We start from the raw sequence: 19,873 nt of genomic DNA, 5'->3' as shown, positions 1-19,873 counted from the left end.
ATTGAACTGTTTTTGTTTGCATGAACTGGGGTCACCTTGGTCTTCCAAAAAACAGACTAAGGTATGTTATAAGAACCTCACCTAGAATTCCATCAAATTACCGTATAAACACTTTTGCAATATGCAGATCCCAATATGGGCATTTCAGAGCTCAAACTTTGTTGATGCCAAAAATAGCTGGCTTTATCTGTGGCTTATGCAGAAGCAGAGGGCAAAGCTCCATTGATTCTGTGCCACTAATCACCATTTTAATGATTTATTTTAACACCCAAATAATTATCAACAGTCAGCAGAAAATGCAGCTTGCTGAATTTCTTTTTGAATTATTTTAAAGTGAAATTACAGCTATAGGATTCCTTCATATTAACCAGAAAAATAAAACTGAGTCGAAACCTGCCCCTAATTCAGATGATTGGCCGGGAAGCATCACTCTGCCGGTCAGGCTTGGCCATAAACTGTGCGACCACAGACTTACTTGGTATGATGGCTTCTGTCATACCCACTCAGATGGGTCCAGCTTGCTGATTGGTGTATGGTACTTGCCATTTACCAATGAGAGTGTTGGGATGTCCCGCATGTGAAGTAGGTAAATTAATTGGGTCTTATATTATGTCACCACCAGAGAGCTGGTCTGTATTTTAGCGGTAGCAGACATCAGGGACGGCATGTATTATTAAACCACCAGAAATTTTAGGGCCCTGTACTGTAACAGCCAGAGAGATTTGGGGTGGGGTCGGTGGTGCATTGTAAAGCCACCAGTGATTTGGGGGTCCTGCACTGTAAATCCAAAAGTGTGTCTGTATTTTAATAGCCTCTGAATCAGGGAAATCGTAGTATGCGTTATGTTTTATGTAGTGGTCACAAGAAAGTATTGTAAAGAGGTCACTAAAATGTTCCCTCAATTGCATATTGTTTGTTAAGATGCTCTCTCTATTGCATATCACTTATTAGGTTTGTTAAACTTCACGTTTAGGTTCATCTCCTCTTTTCCGGGTTGTCTTATAGATACAGTGGGTCTGATTCATTAAGGAAAGTAAGATAAAAAAATTAGTAATTTTTCTCCTGGACAAAACCATGTTGCAATGCAATGGGTTCAAATTAGTTTTTTTATTTTGCACATAAGTTAAATACTGTATGTATGTTTTTTCATGTAGTGCACAAATACTTGATAGCTTTATTTGTAACTGAAATTTAAAGTTGATGTAGGACATGCCCTATCCAACTATAAATCTGCCATCACATTTGAAATGTACATCACCCTCCAATGCAACATGATTTTGCCAAGATGAAAAGTTACTATTTTTTTTTGTTTTACTTTCCTTAATGAATCAGTTTCGGATCCTTGCAGGGTTCACCGGGAGTTTACTCTATCTGACTCCCTACAACACACACTCACAGGTAAAGGGGATAAGCCACTTGACACATTTATTAGGATAATCAGGGGCAAACGCAGGATTTTTAAGGGGGGGTTTCCAAATAGTTGAATTCGGAACAAAGCAAAATAAAGCATAAAAAAATCATTCCTACCACACACTAAAATACTGTACATTAAAACAATCTAAACCCTTCATTAAAATGAGTATTAAAACTCCATATTAAAACTAGCAATGGTACCGCACATCAAAATAGTATTGATAACACACATTAAAACTAACATTGCTAATGTATATGAAAAAAAACGAGCAACAAAAACAAACAAAAAACATTTATAACATGACACAAGTTTGGACTATATATAATATATATATATATATATATATATATATATATATATATATATATATATATATATTTAAATAGATTTGTTATTGGGTTACAGGGTGAAATCAGATACTGGCCACAATCAATCTGATGTACTGTTTTATTAAAAGACCAAAGACTCCATTTCTGGGGAGCCTGCAGGTTATGCAGAGCTGTGTGATTATATATAAATATTGTGTTATAGGATTCCTCTACTTTTTTAATCCTATAATACAATATTTATATATAATCATAAAGCTCTGCATACCCTGCAGGCTCCCCAGAAATGGAGTCTTTGGTCTTTTAATAAAACAGTACATCAGATTAATTGTGGCCAGTATCTGAAGCGCTTTTATTATTTAATAATTGAAATAGTGCTTGAAACATCAAGCCCTACCGTGCCCCAGCAGGGAAGCCAGCCAGTGATGCCGGGTATTCAAGGGAGCAGTTGCTGCGCTCGTGCATGCGCAGCAGCTCCTTCTCGCCGAACGGGGGTTATACAGCAGCCGCGGCGCTGTGACAGAAGCGTCGCGGCGGTGCTGTAATAGAAAAAATCTTTGGCATGTTTTAACACATGCTTTTGCCCGACTGATCCGCGGAGGGGGGGGGGGGGTTTCTGGAGACTCAGAAACCCCCCCTGCGTGCGCCCCTGATAATGGCCTGTAACTTATGGCTTGCCACCTGACATATAGTGGGTAGTGTAGGGAAATGATTTGTTCTGCAAATAACAATAATGGAAAAAGGGTGTAGAGTGGTATAACCATAGGATTTAAGTGTGTCAAATGCAAACACGTGGAAACACTTGAAAAAGAATATGAATTGGATAACACAATACAATATTAATATCAAAAGATAATAAACAACAAGGTAACAATTTATTATCTGGAAACATAGCAGGATCATGGCAATAGAAAAACACATGCAACAATATGACAGTAACACGAATGCAGTGCAGCTAAACACTGAAACGGGGTAATGTAAAAAGGAAAGGAAAAGAAGCCATGTAATAGTATCAGATTACTTTAAGGCTCTCTAATGGAATTAGTACTACATAGTAATGAACTACGAACAAAAATAACACAAATGACCAAGTGTACATTCTAGAACATAGAGCGATCCAATCTTGAAGAATTCGGTGTCAGAATGCAGTGTCATAACCTTTATCAGGTTAAGGTGAATATTACAGTCTCAAGAAAGTAAATGCAAGGAGGATACCTCCCAAGATGTAGAGAACAGTGATAATGGGGGTTGTAGACCCTGTTTGAGTTAGTATGAGAGAAGTTTGGTATGGTAGACATAAGTGAGGGTAGAGTAGTCCCAGTATTGTAGGTACCTCTGTCTCAAGCAAACTGTCACATGAGCAAATAGCTGAAGGTGTGGTGCAGTGTAGTATTAAGCAGGTTACTCACACATGCAACAGACACTGACCAACTCCGGGAACTGGAACGGTGCTCTGTACTTGAATCAAAGATCTGGAATATCCTCAAACGATGACTATACTCACCATATGGCAGTGTGGAGATAGAAACAGTAACATCAGCAAAAGGAACTTGGAATATCTGTAGAGAGAGGATAGGCAGAAGACATCTGGAATTATAAGGGACTCTGAACTATCAACTTCCACCTGACCGGGTATCTTGCTTTCTCTTTTCCTCAGAACTGATGTCTTGTTCTCCTTTTCTTCCTGAACTGGATCTGGGCGCCCCTTCTTCTCTAGCAGCGTAGAAGGCTAATCTCAGTCTATGGCAGACTCTCCTGTTGATACTCCCTGCTGAAAGTCTTGCATTTAGCTTTATTAGTCTTTCAGTCCTGCCCGACAGTCTTCCAGCCTTCATCAAACTTGCAGCCTTGTCTGTTACTGTAGTAGCTTTGTCTATTTGTATGGCAGCTTGGTCTGTGACTCTGGAGACTCTGTTAGGCATAATGCCCTTAGCAACTCTCTCACTGTCCCTATGAGAGGTAAAGTCTCTCCTGACTGGTTATAAGACTTTTACATTCACAGTTCTCACACTGGCTTTGTTCTCTGTCTTCCCCAACAGCTTCAGAATTCATGTGCTCTTCAGATCTTATTTCTGATTGCAGGTGGCTTTTCTGGGTATGGCTGCTGACCCCAACATAGCTGCACCTGCCTTCTCCTCTGCTAGTCCCACCACATATCTTCTTTTCTTCCTGTGACTCTGGGGACAAAGCTTCGATTTTTGGCAGCTCTGATTTCATTTCCTGGCCTCTCACAGCTCGGGGATGCTGGAAGGCTGTGTTGTTTTGCACTCCTCTGCCCCGTAACTCTACCCACCGTGTCGGTCAACTCCATGGACCTTCTCGTTGGGTCTAGTGTTTACAGACATAACATTTTTTTCATCGGGGTACTTATGAATTTTATTGCACCTATCAAGTTTGTGCAGTAGGTGTTTAATAAAGAGTGAATTGTATCTACAGATGGTCGGGCTCCCATGATTATACCAACTAAGCTGTGAACTGTATTGATGAACTCATGATGGTCCATTATCTACCTATTTCCAAGGTCCCTTTCTCTACAGTTCCATCCAGAATTGAAGGTACCCAGAGGTAGGCGCAAGAGCCCAGATGTGAAACCCACATCATCAACACCTATGTAAAGGGGGCTACATATAGAAAAATAGCAGATTTCTGTTGTACAAGAGGAAAGAACTGTTACATGATCAGACCTGTATCTGTGTCCCAAAATCTCCCTGCACCAAGGCAGCTAATTTACCCTTTCCTAGTGCTGGCTATGAGCTCAGGATAAAACTAAAGTTCCTACTTCTGCAGGAAGATTATTTGAAGCATCAGAGTCTATGGGATAAATTTATCAAGCTGCGACTTTTGAAAAAGTGGAGATGTTGCCTATAGCAACCAATCAGATTCTAGCTGTCATTTTTTTTAGAATGTGCTAAATAAATGATAACTAGAATCTGATTGGTTGCTATAGGCAACATCTTCACTTTTTCAAACCCGCAATTTAGTAAAAATACAAACCCGCAGCTTGCTAAATGTACCCCTAAATCTGTATAATAATTTTCAAATAATTTGAATATTCTTAAATTAATACCAAAAAAAGGTGTTCCAGTATTTTTCTTGCTTGGAACTGCCGACAAGTAAAACACAATATAACACAGTACAATTAGCATAGTAGTCACACCAAATACATTTGTATTAAATCATGTTGAAATAAGGCGTTTAAGGTGTTTTACAAGGTGATACAAGCTTGGGAAACAGACAATTACATTATCACAGTACAGGTCTCTTAATAAAATACAAACACTTGTGTTGAATCTAATTTGTCACTGAAATAGTCACATATGCAGTACGTAAGAGGTTCTAGCAAAGTTTTTAATGACAGCTAATGCAGCCTGTGCTATGAATGAAACTGGAATAAGGAAACAATCACTGTGTTGCTAATTAATCCAGGATTTGCATGTATTCAGGAAGCTGTTGATGTATGGACTTTGCTGCTGAAACACTAGTGCATCAATCAGCGTGCCTTTATCTACTGTAATCAACTTACATGTGACCAGACAAAGGGGTATCCTGAAGCTCTAGCTATCCCAGGTGGGACTTGTTTGGTAACCACTTAATTCATCTCTAGCTCAGCAGTAGGTGCATTAACTTTTGCAGCAATTCATTTACTGAATTTGTCCATGGTGTCATTAAGTCATGATGGAAATGCATTTTGGCTAATGGAAACAAATGGCTGCAGAATGGGATCACATACAATTTAGGATAGGAGTGTATGAAGGGACATACAGGAGTTTTGTAATATAGATAAAAGTGCATCATTTGGGTTTGTTTTAAGATGCAACGTTTATTTGTACTGTTACAGTACAGAAGCCACACATGCAGTGTAACTCTTCGTGGGGGATCACAACCCCAGTGTCAGATTACCAATATTCCCAGTATTGTCATTGTTTTCTTTTTTTTGCTGCTTCATTGTATTTTACTATATCATCATATGGTTTCCATACACTACAATATTTCAGACATGGTTGATTTTGTTTTGTTTTATGTTATTTTTGTTTTCATTTTATTTCATTCCTAATATATTTGTGTATATTTTGTTGCTATTTTACATTATCTGCTCATGTTTGGGTATATATACTTACAGCATAGAAGGGCACTTCATAACACAATTAACAGCCCCGGTGCATACTAAATAAATTAGCAATATATATATATATATATATATATATATATATATATATAAAAACAAAAACAGACATAGGTCCTCTGCACTCACCATGTACAGACTGGGGTGCAAGAGGGGGTTGCCCACATTATATAGACAAGAAAACAGGGATACTCTGCACTCTCCAAACACATAATTAATGCTATATCAAGTACTGTTCTATATTAAAAACAGGGAATGTTAGTTCCACATATTGCAATATATGTTAAGCTGACCAACTCACGCCAAAGTCTTCCCATTCTGGTCAGTCCTAACATGATCAAATGCTATACTATTTTATCTGGGCTTAAGGCTTACCTGCACACTGCACACATGTTTATATATATATATTTATATATATATAATAGCTCAAGAGTGGGCATTTACCTCTTAGTGCTTTCACTCAGTAGTAACATCGTGCGCTACTGAGTTTAAAAGCTAAGAAGATCCGTGAGTGCCCACTTTGGACTAATTTATCCTGGAGAAGGCTGTACACACTTGGTGACACCCGATATAATATGGTCTTGTGTAATGAAAGCTTAGACGAGTCCCAGGTATAAGGGACGGAAGGAGTGTGGTGGTTTTGTGTAGTGCAGGTGCAACAGCATAGTCCTAGGTACTGTTTAGTTTATTCTCAATGGTGGTTACGGTTTATAGACGCATTGGGAACATTATATAGATGCCATTTTTATGGTGTGAAAAATATCATAGCATTCTGTGTAATTATCTTGACACTGAAACTCGTTCTAGGTTGGACTTTTGTATGTGGTTTGACTATTATTTTTATTTATACGTAATTTTGGACATATACTTTACTTTATTTTACTGTCTTGTCTAAGACACATGTGACTTTGTGAAGATACCGAGTTTTCTGGCCCATTTCTACCCACTTCACGCAGGATAGCCACCCAGGGGTGCCATACTATGCCAGGGAAGCCTACCCAGTCAGTACCTTCTAGGATTTGTGTAGTCACTCAGGTAAATGTAGTTAGAAAATTACAACAGTACATTTATTGTAACAAAAACAAATCACTAGACTATTATGTACATACAGTAAATAAATGCCAGGCAGGTTTACCATATCACCTGTCCCTTACCCCACTAGCTTAAGGAGTTACAGTCACCTGGCTGTCCAGACTTGAAGACCCGTGGATCTGCCAATGTATTTCACTGGTAGAGCCACCAGCCACCCTGCAGCTTCCAGCCATCAATTCCCAGAATTAACATCACCTTCCCCCTGGAGTGGCTCCTTATATCTCGGGTCAAATTTCCACAGTGTTTTCCTCTCCTTGGGCAAACCCCTGGGTCTCTTCTTGTTAAACATTGGTGAGTCCTGGACTAGGGGGTTGGAGAGGGGAGTCGAGATGAGCTGTACTTCCACAGAAACTCCCCTGCTAGATTGTAAACAAATGTCTGAACTAGTCTTATGAGAACAATGGATACTAATTAGCCTTCCCCCTTACCAGTATCTTGCAACCTGATTCCTACCCATAGCCAACCTGGCTTTACTTGAAGGACAATGACGAACAGCTTCCATGCAATATCAACAAGATACAATAAGCAATATACATATTTACAATGAGCTAAAATGTCCCCTTATCCACATGTAATTAGACACCGCAGTTGTACTCTGTTGAGCTGGGGAACAAAAGCAGGGGCTATAAAGAGTGCTTGCTATAATCCACTTTATGTGAAAACCAAGGGACAGACAAATGATTTTGCCTTAAATAACTCGTTTCGTCACAGACTTATTTAAGGCAAAATCGTTTGACCTTAATGGGGCATCCAAGAAGTCACCCAGAGTCATTATACTGCTTTATAGTTGTTAAACAATCCTACTTTATAATTTACATCAGTGGTGGGCAACCTACTATGCAAAAAACAAAACAAAAAACATATAGATAAATAACAATGAAAAACGCAAATACAATTTGACTTTTATTGATATTTTATCTGCAACTAACTGAGGACCTTCACTGGGTGTAGTGGGACACTAATACTGTGACTGTGAGGAACCAGCACTGAGGACCTTCACTGGGTGTAGTGGGACACTAATACTGTGACTGTGAGGAACCAGCACTGAGGACCTTCACTGGGTGTAATGGGACACTAATACTGTGACTGTGAGGAACCAGCACTGAGGACCTTCACTGGGTGTAGTGGGACACTAATACTGTGACTGTGAGGAACCAGCACTGAGGACCTTCACTGGGTGTAGTGGGACACTAATACTGTGACTGTGAGGAACCAGCACTGAGGACCTTCACTGGATGTAGTGGGACACTAATACTGTGACTGTGAGGAACCAGCACTGAGGTCCTTTACTTCCAGACAGCATCAGGACTTCTGAGAACACCAGCAGTAGCAGTGATACCAAGTAGTATGTACAGCAGTAGTACCCAGTAATATGCCAGCAGTAAGAGTAATGCCCAGATGCGGAGATGCCAGTCACCCTCTGGAGGCCCCATCCCTGTTATTCTGAGTTTGCGCAGGGCTGTCCCATTTACAGTGGACCCCCGAATGGTGTTCCCCAGAAATACATTTAATTGGGACATTTTGCTATTAACAGTTTTACGTCTTTTCAAACCGCAGTCCTGCTGGGTGTAGCGATATCAGGTATTTATTGTGGGAGAAATCTACATTACAAGTATTTCTTGGGAACACTAACTAAAAATAAAAAAGCAAATACACGTATTGAGTATTTGATGAGGTTTGTTACAGATGCTATTTCAGGATGGATTTATTTTGTAATTCAACCACGTTGTTCATGATACTGAAATACACATCCTTTGGGCCAGATTTGCTATAGGGCAGTTTGATGAAATAGATTTACTAAAGGTCATGGCAGTTCAGTAAAAACAACTGAAAAGCACAGTTTTACAAACCACCACTTTGCAAAATCGCCATCCCGAGTTTTAACATAATAAAAATGCAAACCGCCAGAGTTACTAAGTTGCTGTTTAACAAACTGCCGTAAAAATTGCCAGAAAAACAGACAGAAATAAAGAGAAGGTTGTGAGGGGTGAGATTGCAGCTTGGAGCTATCTTGCCATTCAGAACATAAGAAGAAGCACCACTGACATTAATTTAAGAGGGAAATCTATTTATTTATTGATTAAGGGGCTAAATTAATTTGTAATTAACTTTTGGGGGCAAATTTTAATTTTCATTATATTAAGGGGACTCTATTATTATATTATATTATGGGAGAAAATTTTAGATATAATTATATTAACTGGTGTAATCACATCAGCATTCTGTAAGGCCACTTGTGTATTAGAGGACATCTATGTAATGGTCCCAATACTATTTGATTGTTTTTTGGGGATATAATTATTAATGATGCACACATGTGGCATTACATAGCGCTCCCATAATATAATAATACAAAAATATCGACACCTTAATATAATACAAAATAAAATTTGCCCCTGTATGTTAATTAGAAATGAATTTTGCACCTTAATCAATAAATAATGAATTGCCCCCCATAATTTATAGGTCAGTGATGCCTCCTCTTATGTTATGAATTACAAGATAGCTCGACAGCATGTTTAAGCTATCTAGCCAATCAGAAGCAGGCATAATAAAACCTGCCTTGATAGCGGTTTTGACAAAACTGCCGGCGGTTTAGCTGTTTTCAATCCTCCAAACATCGCCAAGCATTTAACATCGCAGCCCTAAACCGCCCTATAGTAAATGCGGTGGTTTGGGGAACTAAACCGCTGGCGATGTTTGGCAATTTAAAACCGCCTTCAAATTTGAATATTAGTAAATCTACCCCTTTGTCTCTGATTGCAACACACTCAGTGATTGTTGTCCTTGTAGGATAGGTAGACTTTCACATAATTTTTGCTGAACATTGGTAATAACTAAAATTAAAAGGCTTCATCATCTTCATCATCATCATTATCATCATCATCATCTATTTATTTATATACCGTCACTAATTTTGCAGCGCTGTACAGAGAACTCATTCACATCAGTCCCTGCCCCATTGGAGCTTACAATCTAAATCCCCTAACATACACACACAGACCGAGAGAGACTAAGGGCAATTTAATAGCAGCCAATTAACCTATTAGTATGTCTTTGGACTGTGGGAGGAAACCGGAGCACCAGGAGGAAACCCACGCAAACACGGGGAGAACATACAAATTCTACACAGATAAGGCCATGGTCGGGAATCAAACTCAAGACACCAGTACTGTGAGGCAGAACTGCTAACCACTAAGCCACCGTGCTGCCCACGGCTTAGAGTTATGATGCCACTACTCGCCGTTCTATAAGGACAGTAGTCAGGTCTTAAGGTTTAGATTGATGTAACCTCAAATGTAAAATATAGGAATAATTAGTACGCTAATTGCGGAGTTCTGTGATCATTAGTTCAAGAACATTTAAATAAGTCACGGAATTCCAAAGGAGATTTAAATTATCCTCATACTCTCCTCCCTCTATACACAAGTGGTCTTACAGAATGTTGATGTGATTACACCTTTAATAAAGGTATAATTCAGCATTATTGTAATATAGGAATATATTGGTATATTTAATCTATATAGCTACATTCTGCACACCACATATATATTGTCTCCCAGTTTTAGTGACACATACTGTTACTCATTGTGAATTGACAGCAGTATGGGATGCAAAGTGGGGGAGGGTCCATGTTAACTGAGCGAGCATCTGTCACACTGAGAGAAATGTACCATTCAGCCCTGTGACAGCAGACCCCGTAGAAAGGGAGGGGGGGTTAGTGGGAGAGGGAGAGAGGGGGCTCATCACTTTTACTTTTATATTTGTCATATTTCTAAAGACAGCCTGCTCTGTTTTCTCCCCCCCTACTGTCATAATCTATAAATCCCCTGGGTAATGTTAATACTTGCTCTGCAGATTTTACCAGCTGACCAGTGAATCTTGACATCCTTTTGGTTGGTTACAGAGAAAGGAGAATAAATCCATAGCAGCAAGATGGATTTTCCCGTGACAGTGATGAGCAGGAAGATGCGACAGGCTCTCTCGTTGGCCGACGCTGAATAGCTCTGGGCAATAAGCTTAGCTTGTTCAGATAACATTAACATTGCAACAGTGCAGATATGAGGGGCATGACAGTGCAGATTTGCTAAAGCCACTCACACAGGGACACTAGTTTTGTATATATTAAATCATATAACAATAGTAAGATAAATGGGTTTTCTTACTGTACGAAGATAATAAACAAATCACTGTGGCTTGTATGAATAGTGGAGATATGCTGTCTGCAGGCAATGACCTATTCCAGTCTTTTTGTCACCAGGTAAGGCCTAATGGCTTTTCTGTTCTTATTTTGTGCTATTTCGTATGTGAGTCCAGGCCTTATGTTCTAAGTACATCCTCTTTTACCTCCTTTGGAGTAGGCAACACTTGTAAGGATTAGCTTTATTTTATTTTATTGTTGCAATATTCAGCATGATAGTATTTAGATGACAGACATAATACTCTGCCAGGCTGCTAGACTTCACTAAGGTTTTTGTTAGTGATAAAATAATAGGAAGATAGAATTCAGGGACCTACACCTATAGCATCCAACAAGGAATTAGTATCCGTGTTCCCATTGATATTGCTTCCGTTTACTTTTAAGTATGTGGTCTTGTCATTTAAATATTACATTCAATATTATAGTTTCTTTGATGTTTTGGATTTGATGGAGCTGTTAATTGAAATATATGTGGCACAATCCTAAAGCCAAGTACTATGAAATATAATGATGTTCATTGTATTTTTGATACAGTGAGCAGATAGTATACTATCCACTTGTGAGTCGGTCAGTAGAGATTTAATGACCTCTTGGTCAAATCCGTGTTAACAAATGCATGCTTGATACCTGATCATATCAGTCAAACTGTGTTATGCACCAGACTGATGATGTCATAACGCATCAATTATACATGTTGACAATTAAAAAGAAAATTACATGACAATTGATGCAGAACTGCGTTTTACTGATATTGTAGCACATTGTGAATTTCATCTTTGAATTGTTCAGCAAAACATTGCACATTTTTCTACTGTTGTCTTTTATGTGATATAGAATGAGTTGCATGGCAGAATTATAACTTTAAGGGCACCAACGCAAAATTTGCTACTGGGTGTATAGTAGTGCAGAACAGTAAAACAGTAAAAATACATCTCAATGTGCTAAAATGCTAATAATAGTATATAATGGCATAAATAACACAACACAGCCTGTTGTAAAATACAAGTACATACAAGGCCGTCAACAAAATTGCACCGACATACATTTCCTCACTTGTCTCAAAATATCTCCCATCTCGACACCTCCACTCTGCACAAGATCTACATCTCTCTTCCACTCTCATCACAGCCTCCCATTCTTGGTTACAGGACTTTTTTCGGGCTGCACTCACTTTGTGGAATTCCCTCCCTCGCACAGTAAGACTTTCCTCTAGTTTTCAAACCTTCAAGCGTTCTCTGAAAACCCACCTCTTCAGACAAGCTTATAATATTCCTCAACCACCATCTTAATCTCCCTAGATTACCCTATTACCATCCTCTACACAGCTAATACAAGACAACAACCCTCTGACCAACATTGCCACACACACAGCCCACTCAATACTTTTACCTTAGCTGGTCCAGTGTGCAATATGATGTAACACATGCCCTTGTGTTTCAAACTCCCATTGTCCCATAGATTGTAAGCTTGCGAGCAGGGTTCTCTTACCTCTCTGTCTGTATGTATTACCCAGTATTGTTTTATTAATGTTTGTTCCCAATTGTAAAGCGCTACGGAATTTTCTGGCGCTATATAAATAAATGTTAATGATGATGATGATGATGAATGGTATAAGCTGCAAGGATACTGTACATGGTTTAGGCCCTTAGAGGTGTTGGGCAGCAATCACATCCTTAACACTCCCTAGTCTGACTAATACTTGTAATGTAGGGCAGTTTTCCTCTGAAACTAATGATATTGAACATGCTTCTTACTTTATCAAATGAGGACACTTATGTTGAATGACAGTCACATTTATGGACAATCTATTATTCCTGCACAGTTCAGATTGCACACAAGTTAAGTGGTTAAGAGCGTAGGCTGACGTAGGCTTGATGTCAGATCTGGAGCTGGAGAATAAGAACGCTCACTAATTTCAAAATAAATTGTGTTCCTATCTTGTCAGTATAAAGGGATAAGATAAAGATCATTTATAATTCATCTAACCTTGGACGTTAGTGAATTTTGTATCATTCTGAATCAGGGAAACATTATAATTTCATGCATTGTGATAAAATAGGGCTCTTGGCAATAAATATTGAAGACATATAGGGCCTGATTCATTAAGGAAAATAAGGCAAATAAATGAGTAAATGTTCTCCTGGACAAAACCATGTTACAATGCAAGGGGTGCAAATTAGTTTATTATTTTGCACATAACTTAAATACTGGCTGATTTTTCATATAGCTCTATATTAATAGCTTTATTTTTACACTGAAATTTGAAGTTGATCTAGGACATGCCCTTCCCTAACTATAAATCTGTCCCCACATTTTAAATTTAGCCCACCCTCCAATGCAACATGGTTTTGCCAAGATACAAAGTTACTCATTTGTTTGCTTTACTTTCCTTAATGAATCAGGCTCATGATAAGCAGAATGTGTGATCATGTAGAATTATAAAGGTGCAGCGAGTTATACTACTGTATGTATTAGGAAATAGTAGACGGAACAGGATTAAGCAAATCTGGTACTTGGCAATAAAATATATCAAAGGCTGTGCATTATTGAGTTGAATAATGTACCTGAAGTAACTTAAGTGTTTATAGTTATATTAATGCTAAATATGTCTTAATGCTCTCTCTCTATCACCCTTTTGCAGCAGTTTGCCATATAAGGAGTCAGGTTCTACACCATTTGAGCTAGCAGAGTGTGAGTGAGAGGCTTGGAGACTTGCTCTGCAGAAATCAACCATATGGATTCTGATACAGGAGCAGGGTGTTAAGGCAATATTGGACAGGGATAATAAACCCCTATAACCTTCTTTATGAGGTTTTTGCCTATAGCAACGCCCTTTCCAAGGAACACAGTATGTTCCAGAGCACTCAGTAATGCCCAGATCTTAACTCGTGGTAGTAGAGGTTTATGAAACAGAATATTGCTGAATAGGGTAATTGGGACATGAAAGGAGCTTGAAGATGGTAGCGGGATAAAGTCCAATATAAAGGCCAAAAGTCAGGGCAGCTGAGATCTGTAGCGGGGTCAATATCAAGCTGAGGTCAAGGCTGGCTGCGTACAATAGAAATACTGGTAATACAGGATGTGGTCAGAGCAGGCAGAAGGAAAATCCCCAAGGTCAGGGCAGGAAAAAGTCAATTGGCGATCCAGAAAACAGGCAGTGGTCAAGGCCAGGAGGAAACAGCAGAATCCAAAGTACAGTCCAGGTCACAACAGTAATTCAAATCAGAACAGTATTCACAACACACTAGCACAGTAAAAACAATTATCAACACAGGTGATAGACAGGAGGGGTTTTTATTTACTAAGGGTCTAATAAGAGGAAGAGCCCAGCGAGCACTAATAATTAGCACTTGAGAATGATTACTGCTAGGTACCGACAAGAGAGGTTGAAGGCAGAGTTGCCGTTACCTGCAACAAGCTGGAACTTGGCAGGCCCACCAAGTCCTAAAGGTCAAATTTCAGCTTTTCACTCGGTCATCTGTATTGAATGTAGATGATAAGGGGAAGTAATGCATCCCAGTTGACGAGTTGATCAGTGCTTTATAAAATACGTTCTATAGCAAGGCTCAATTGCAAACAACAAAAAACATGGACCAGCATAGTTACTTTACCTAGTGCATTGCAAGGTGTACATCTACTTCCCAGTCCTTGGAACTACCCAGGAAAATCAAGCTCTGCCTAGATTTGTGGGTTCGCAGATCCACCTGAAATTGTGCATGGTGGAAAGAATGAAAATTGACTGAAGGTCCAACATACTAACACTACCCTCTTGATTTATACTTTTCTGTGTTTTTGCTTTTCTTTAAGTAATGCTTGGTGTAGTATTTATGTCTTTAATTAATCATGACAGTGGAGCTAGTTGCATTTGTCTTTATCACATGTGTGATATTTGTGTGTTTGAATATTATATTGCCCACAGTGTACCTAGAAATATAGTTTTCCACTAAAGTAGAACCAGAAGGTAGAGAAATGGTTTGCGAAATTGTAGCAATTGGTGATGATGAAGAGCGATCACACTACTAGATGCCGCTGTCAGGCTCTAGATCCCTAAATAGTGCTAGAATTAATTACCTGTCCTACCAACACCATATGAGAAACACAACTTCCCCCCATCCTACCCTCTAAGAAACCGATAAGGCTGTACCAGACTGTTCTCCATTAATTACAACCTTGCAATTAAGCGCCAAGAAAGTTCCCAGTTTAAGAAATAAAAGTTATACAGTATGTAAAAGACCAGATGACATTGTAAGCTAAGTGACATAGATAATTTGGCAATGATCAAGTGCATAGTGTGTGCACAAAGTATCAGTCAAAGTCATAAGGGGAACAAAGCTCTGAAAGTCAGAGATTCAACTTTTGGAAAGGCATCATGGCAGTTCAAAAAATAAAAATTAACCTGCTAATTGTACATCTAGGGGGAGATTCAGTTGTTGGCAATTATGGTAGGAATCTCCGCTCATTTTTTGGTGCAGGAAAAATGAACGGAGTTTCCAGCCAAAACATTGGCGCAAGGTATCTCCACAGACGTTTCGGAGACACTTGGGACCTGAGTCATTAAGGAAAGTAAGGCTAAAAAAAGAACTGAATGTTCTATGGTACAAAACATGTCACAATGCAAGGGGTGCAAATTACTTTATTATTTTGCATATAAGTTAAATACAGGCTGTTTTTTTATGTAGCACACAAATACTTGATAGCTTTATTTTTACACTGAAATTTAAAGTTGATCTAGAACATATCCTACCCCAACTATAAATCTGTCCCCACATTTTAAATTTACCTCCCCCTCCAATGCAACATGGTTTTGCCGGGGCTCGGAGCGTCCCAGCTCAGAAACACCATTCATACTGCACCTCGGACCCGGGAATTTCCCGGGTTGAACCCATTCATACTGCACAAGTCTGTGCCCTGGCAATTTGTGGGAGTCATCACCAGAGCAGTTTTCATTGGCTGAAAAATGGTGATGTCATTGAAAGGTGACTGGTGACTCCAGAGACAGGCAGACAGCCAATCAGCTTGTTTTCTGTGTAACCCGGGTTGAAAAACCCGGGTTGCACCATTCATAGTGCAGGCAACCCGGGTCCGACCCGGGAATTACCCCTTGATAAATCCCGGGTTGAAGACCCAGGTTTTTAGACCCGGGATTTTTGACTTGTACCATTCATACTGCACCAAGACCCGGGTCGTTTGAGCTAGCCCTGGTAAAAACCCGGGATTTTGGTGCAGTATGAACTATGAATGGGGTATAACTAAACACAGACTTGGCAAAAATTATACCTTTATAAATGATGCCTTTCAAGTTTGTTGAATTTGTATCATTTTGTGCACTAATGGCTTGTGCAGAGCCGAAATATTTCCTTGTATGCTGACACAAATAACCCATACATTTTATCATTTAAACACCCTCTGAAGCTTTCACTCATTGTGTCAGGCTATCTGCTTCTACAATAGAGTGTAGATGACTGATAGGAAGTGGGTGAGGTGAATTGCAGCAGATCGCGACTTACAAGCAGAATGAAGAAAACAACAAATTTCTCCAAAATTCCTGGCAAAGAGATTTTCTGGCACTTCTTACATTCCTTCTCCAGAATGAGATCTGACTCACACTGATGTTAGAGCCCCTCAACTGAGCCCACAAGCAGCAATCACTGCCTTCCTGGGTAGAGGCAATAGTAAAACTTCTTAGGCAACACAGTCAGTCAGGCCATTTTAATATTTGGGGGTATATTTAATAAACTGCGGGTGTGAAAAGTGGAGATGTTGCCTATAGCAACCAATCGGATTCTAGCTGTCATTTTGTAGAATGTACTAAATAAATGATAACAAGAATCTGATTGGTTGCTATAGGCAACATCTCCACATTTTCAAACCCACAGTTTAGTAAATATACCCCTTGGTATTAGATTGTATACTGAATAATAAAGACACATGCAGTATATACCATTGTTTTATTTTAAGGTTATCAAAATGTACTATTTAATAGCATATTAAATACATATATTGTAATGAGAACTTTCCTTGAAAGAAAGAAAGATCTCAAACCGTAATTTATATAAATATATTCTATGAGAAACCATGGGCAAAAGAATTAACGGCATCCTCTCATACTTCTTCACTATCACCTATGGTACAAGACAGGGGTGCCCCCTGTTCTGCCTTATCTTTAAATTATATATGGAAGCACTGGCTAAAGCATACTTGCCAACTCTCCTGGAACGTCCGGGAGACTCCCGAAATTCGGGTTGGTCTCACGGACTCCGGGGGAGCTGGCAAATCTCTCGCGCATCCTGCAATTGTCTGGCTAAAATTACGCAATTTGCAGTGAATCACATAATTTTGGCCCCACCCCCGGGACAAAACAGCATAACTGATGCAGGGGTGTGGCCAAAATGGCGCGATTCACAGTGCCCCGCCCCCTCCCGCCCACTAGACACGCCCCTCTCCCGGAGATAACTTGCCAAATGTAGGCAAATATGGGCTAAAGCAATCTGTGCTAATCCTAATATTTCAGAGGTCCAGGTACAGGAAAAAGAACATAAGTTTTGCTGTCAAAACTCCATACTTTTAGTGAATATCAACATCAATACATCTGACCATATCTATTGGGGATTACAAATTGCATTTGCATTTAAAGAGCACAACTCGCAAATTAAATATTTAGACACTCAGTTAACTAGAGATACAAACAATCTCTTCAATGCAAACCTCTCCCCCAAACTGTCAGATATAAATTTAAACATCTTCATACGGTGAGCAAAGAATCTTCATTAAAATTAATTGTCTACCAAAATTACTTTACCTCCGCCAGACCCTGTCAATTTATATCCCTGATAGATTTTTTAAAGAGATTCATGTTGCCATCAGGGACTTTGTCTGGAACTTTGTCTGTATTCTTTATAGGTGGAAACATTTAGGGGAATTACAGTTGCCTAATTTCCTGGCTTAATATCAAGCCTTTCACCTCTGTATGATTATGGAGTGGACACACCTGGGCCAGGGTAAGCAGTGGATTATTGTGATAGAACATTGTCTCACTAGGCCAGTGTTGGCTAACCTGTTATACTCCAGGTGTTGTGAAACTACAAGTCCCAGCATGCTTTGCCAATATATAGCAGCTTATTGCTGGAAGGGTATGCTTGTAGTTTCACAACACCTGGAGTGCCACAGGTTAGCCAATCCTGCACTAGGCCAATGCAAATCACTGCATAGACTACATCCCTGCCTTGTATAACACTTTCCACCATTGCCCTGACTTTGGCTCAGTAGAAAAAAATTGAGACGATCTCTATATCTCTACACTGTTATCCCTTTGACCACTGATATATAACAAAAGACTTTCCTCCAGATGAAGCTTCTCACATACCTCAGAATTGGTGGTAAAAAATCTTTCAGTTTACCCAAGCCTCACCCAGTAGTGTGTCAGTGTTGGAGACTCCGTATGAGGGGACAAGTAGATGGTACAGCTGTTCCAGAATCCTTAGTAAGATGTTTCCTGGACGCTCAGATAAATGTTGGCACTGTGATAGCTCTATAGGAGATCCCTGGCACACATGGCGGAGGTGCCCGAAACTCCGACCATTTTGGCAGAGGTGATACAAATTTCCAAATAGATTTTGGGAGAAGGAATGCCAGAGGTGCCAGACTTCTGGATAGTAAATATGATTAAGGCTCCAACTTCTTCTAATAAGAAATCGCTCCTAAAACCTTTCAATAATGCAACAAAGGCGGTTATCCCGATCAAAAGGACATCCGCTACCAATCCACTGGTTAAGGATTGGTTTAATAGGTAGGACGTCTACATGTCAATAGAAGGTGCCTCTTTGGCTGCAGTAGATAGAAAAGCAGAGTTCACCGCAACTTGGTTCAGTTGGCTGATCCATAAGGAATTGTATACATACAGAGGTCTTACAGATATCTAGATATGGGTATTTTGGTACTTCCTAGCACAGCTGGTAGATGCATCCTACCCCTTTGTATTTTACTTGTATAGCAGGAGCACAAGATCCCCCTCATTCCCTCCTCCTCTCCCTGCTCTCCCCGCTCTCTCCTCTCATTTTGCTATTTTTTTCGATATTTTTTTTTGCATAGTAAACAAAAATTGTGTATAATGGTTTTTACTGGTTGATTTCAATAACAAAAAATGTTTACATAAAAAAATATTGCCCAGTTATTAATAATAAGATCTACAAACATTTTTATTTATTCTTCTGCTTCCTTTTGAGAAAAAAAAACAACAATTAACTCATCAGTCTTTCTGCAGCACCGGGTGGGTGAAGTGATTTGATTTAAATGTCTCGCAGAGAAGAAACCGATCGCTTGGCAGCTTGCCAAGTCATAGGGAGCGGAAGGCAATGCTCAGACTATTATCGAACTGAATTTATCCATCCAGCTGAGAAGTAGATAGGTTGGAAGCAAATTCTATATTTGCTTATTTCAGAAAGCAGGTAGAAAAGTTAATAAATTAATTTGAACATCATCTTATATACAATGGGAGGCTAATAATAAAAAGTTAATGGGGGTCATTGAAATGAGGCCCAGCTGCCCATTTCATTATCCATGAATGGTCCTATCTGTCTGCGCGGTGCATACGTAACCGTGCGTCCATATTTCAATTTGGGAAACGAAATCCATAAAATTGCTCTGCACTTATGTGTACAAGATTGTGGGTCCAGATGAAAATGTTCATGGGGGATACAGTGAAAATGTAATTTCAAATT

At 39.3% G+C, this 19,873-nt stretch overlaps 1 protein-coding gene across 5 annotated transcripts in view; it reads left to right on the top strand.

The window, feature by feature from the left end:
- SLC4A10 (solute carrier family 4 member 10) overlaps positions 1 to 19,873 on the top strand; it is a 174,354-nt gene that overhangs the window by 37,149 nt on the left and 117,332 nt on the right. For 2 of the 5 annotated variants that reach the window (XM_075180763.1, XM_075180758.1), the window contains exon 1: positions 10,940 to 11,216. The exons of 1 other annotated variant lie outside the window; for it this stretch is intronic. In XM_075180763.1, the coding sequence (XP_075036864.1) occupies positions 11,157 to 11,216 (60 nt within the window). In that variant the 5' untranslated portion in view covers positions 10,940 to 11,156. Of the gene's footprint in view, positions 1 to 10,936; positions 11,217 to 19,873 lie in introns of those variants that run through there. 2 more of the 5 variants (XM_075180759.1, XM_075180761.1) reach the window with 2 other exon arrangements.

This window comes from Mixophyes fleayi, chromosome 7, assembly GCF_038048845.1.
Source record: "Mixophyes fleayi isolate aMixFle1 chromosome 7, aMixFle1.hap1, whole genome shotgun sequence".
Taxonomy (NCBI): Eukaryota; Metazoa; Chordata; class Amphibia; order Anura; family Limnodynastidae; genus Mixophyes; species Mixophyes fleayi.
Note: the sequence above shows the minus strand (reverse complement) of the source record. Positions and strands in the feature narration are given on the sequence as shown.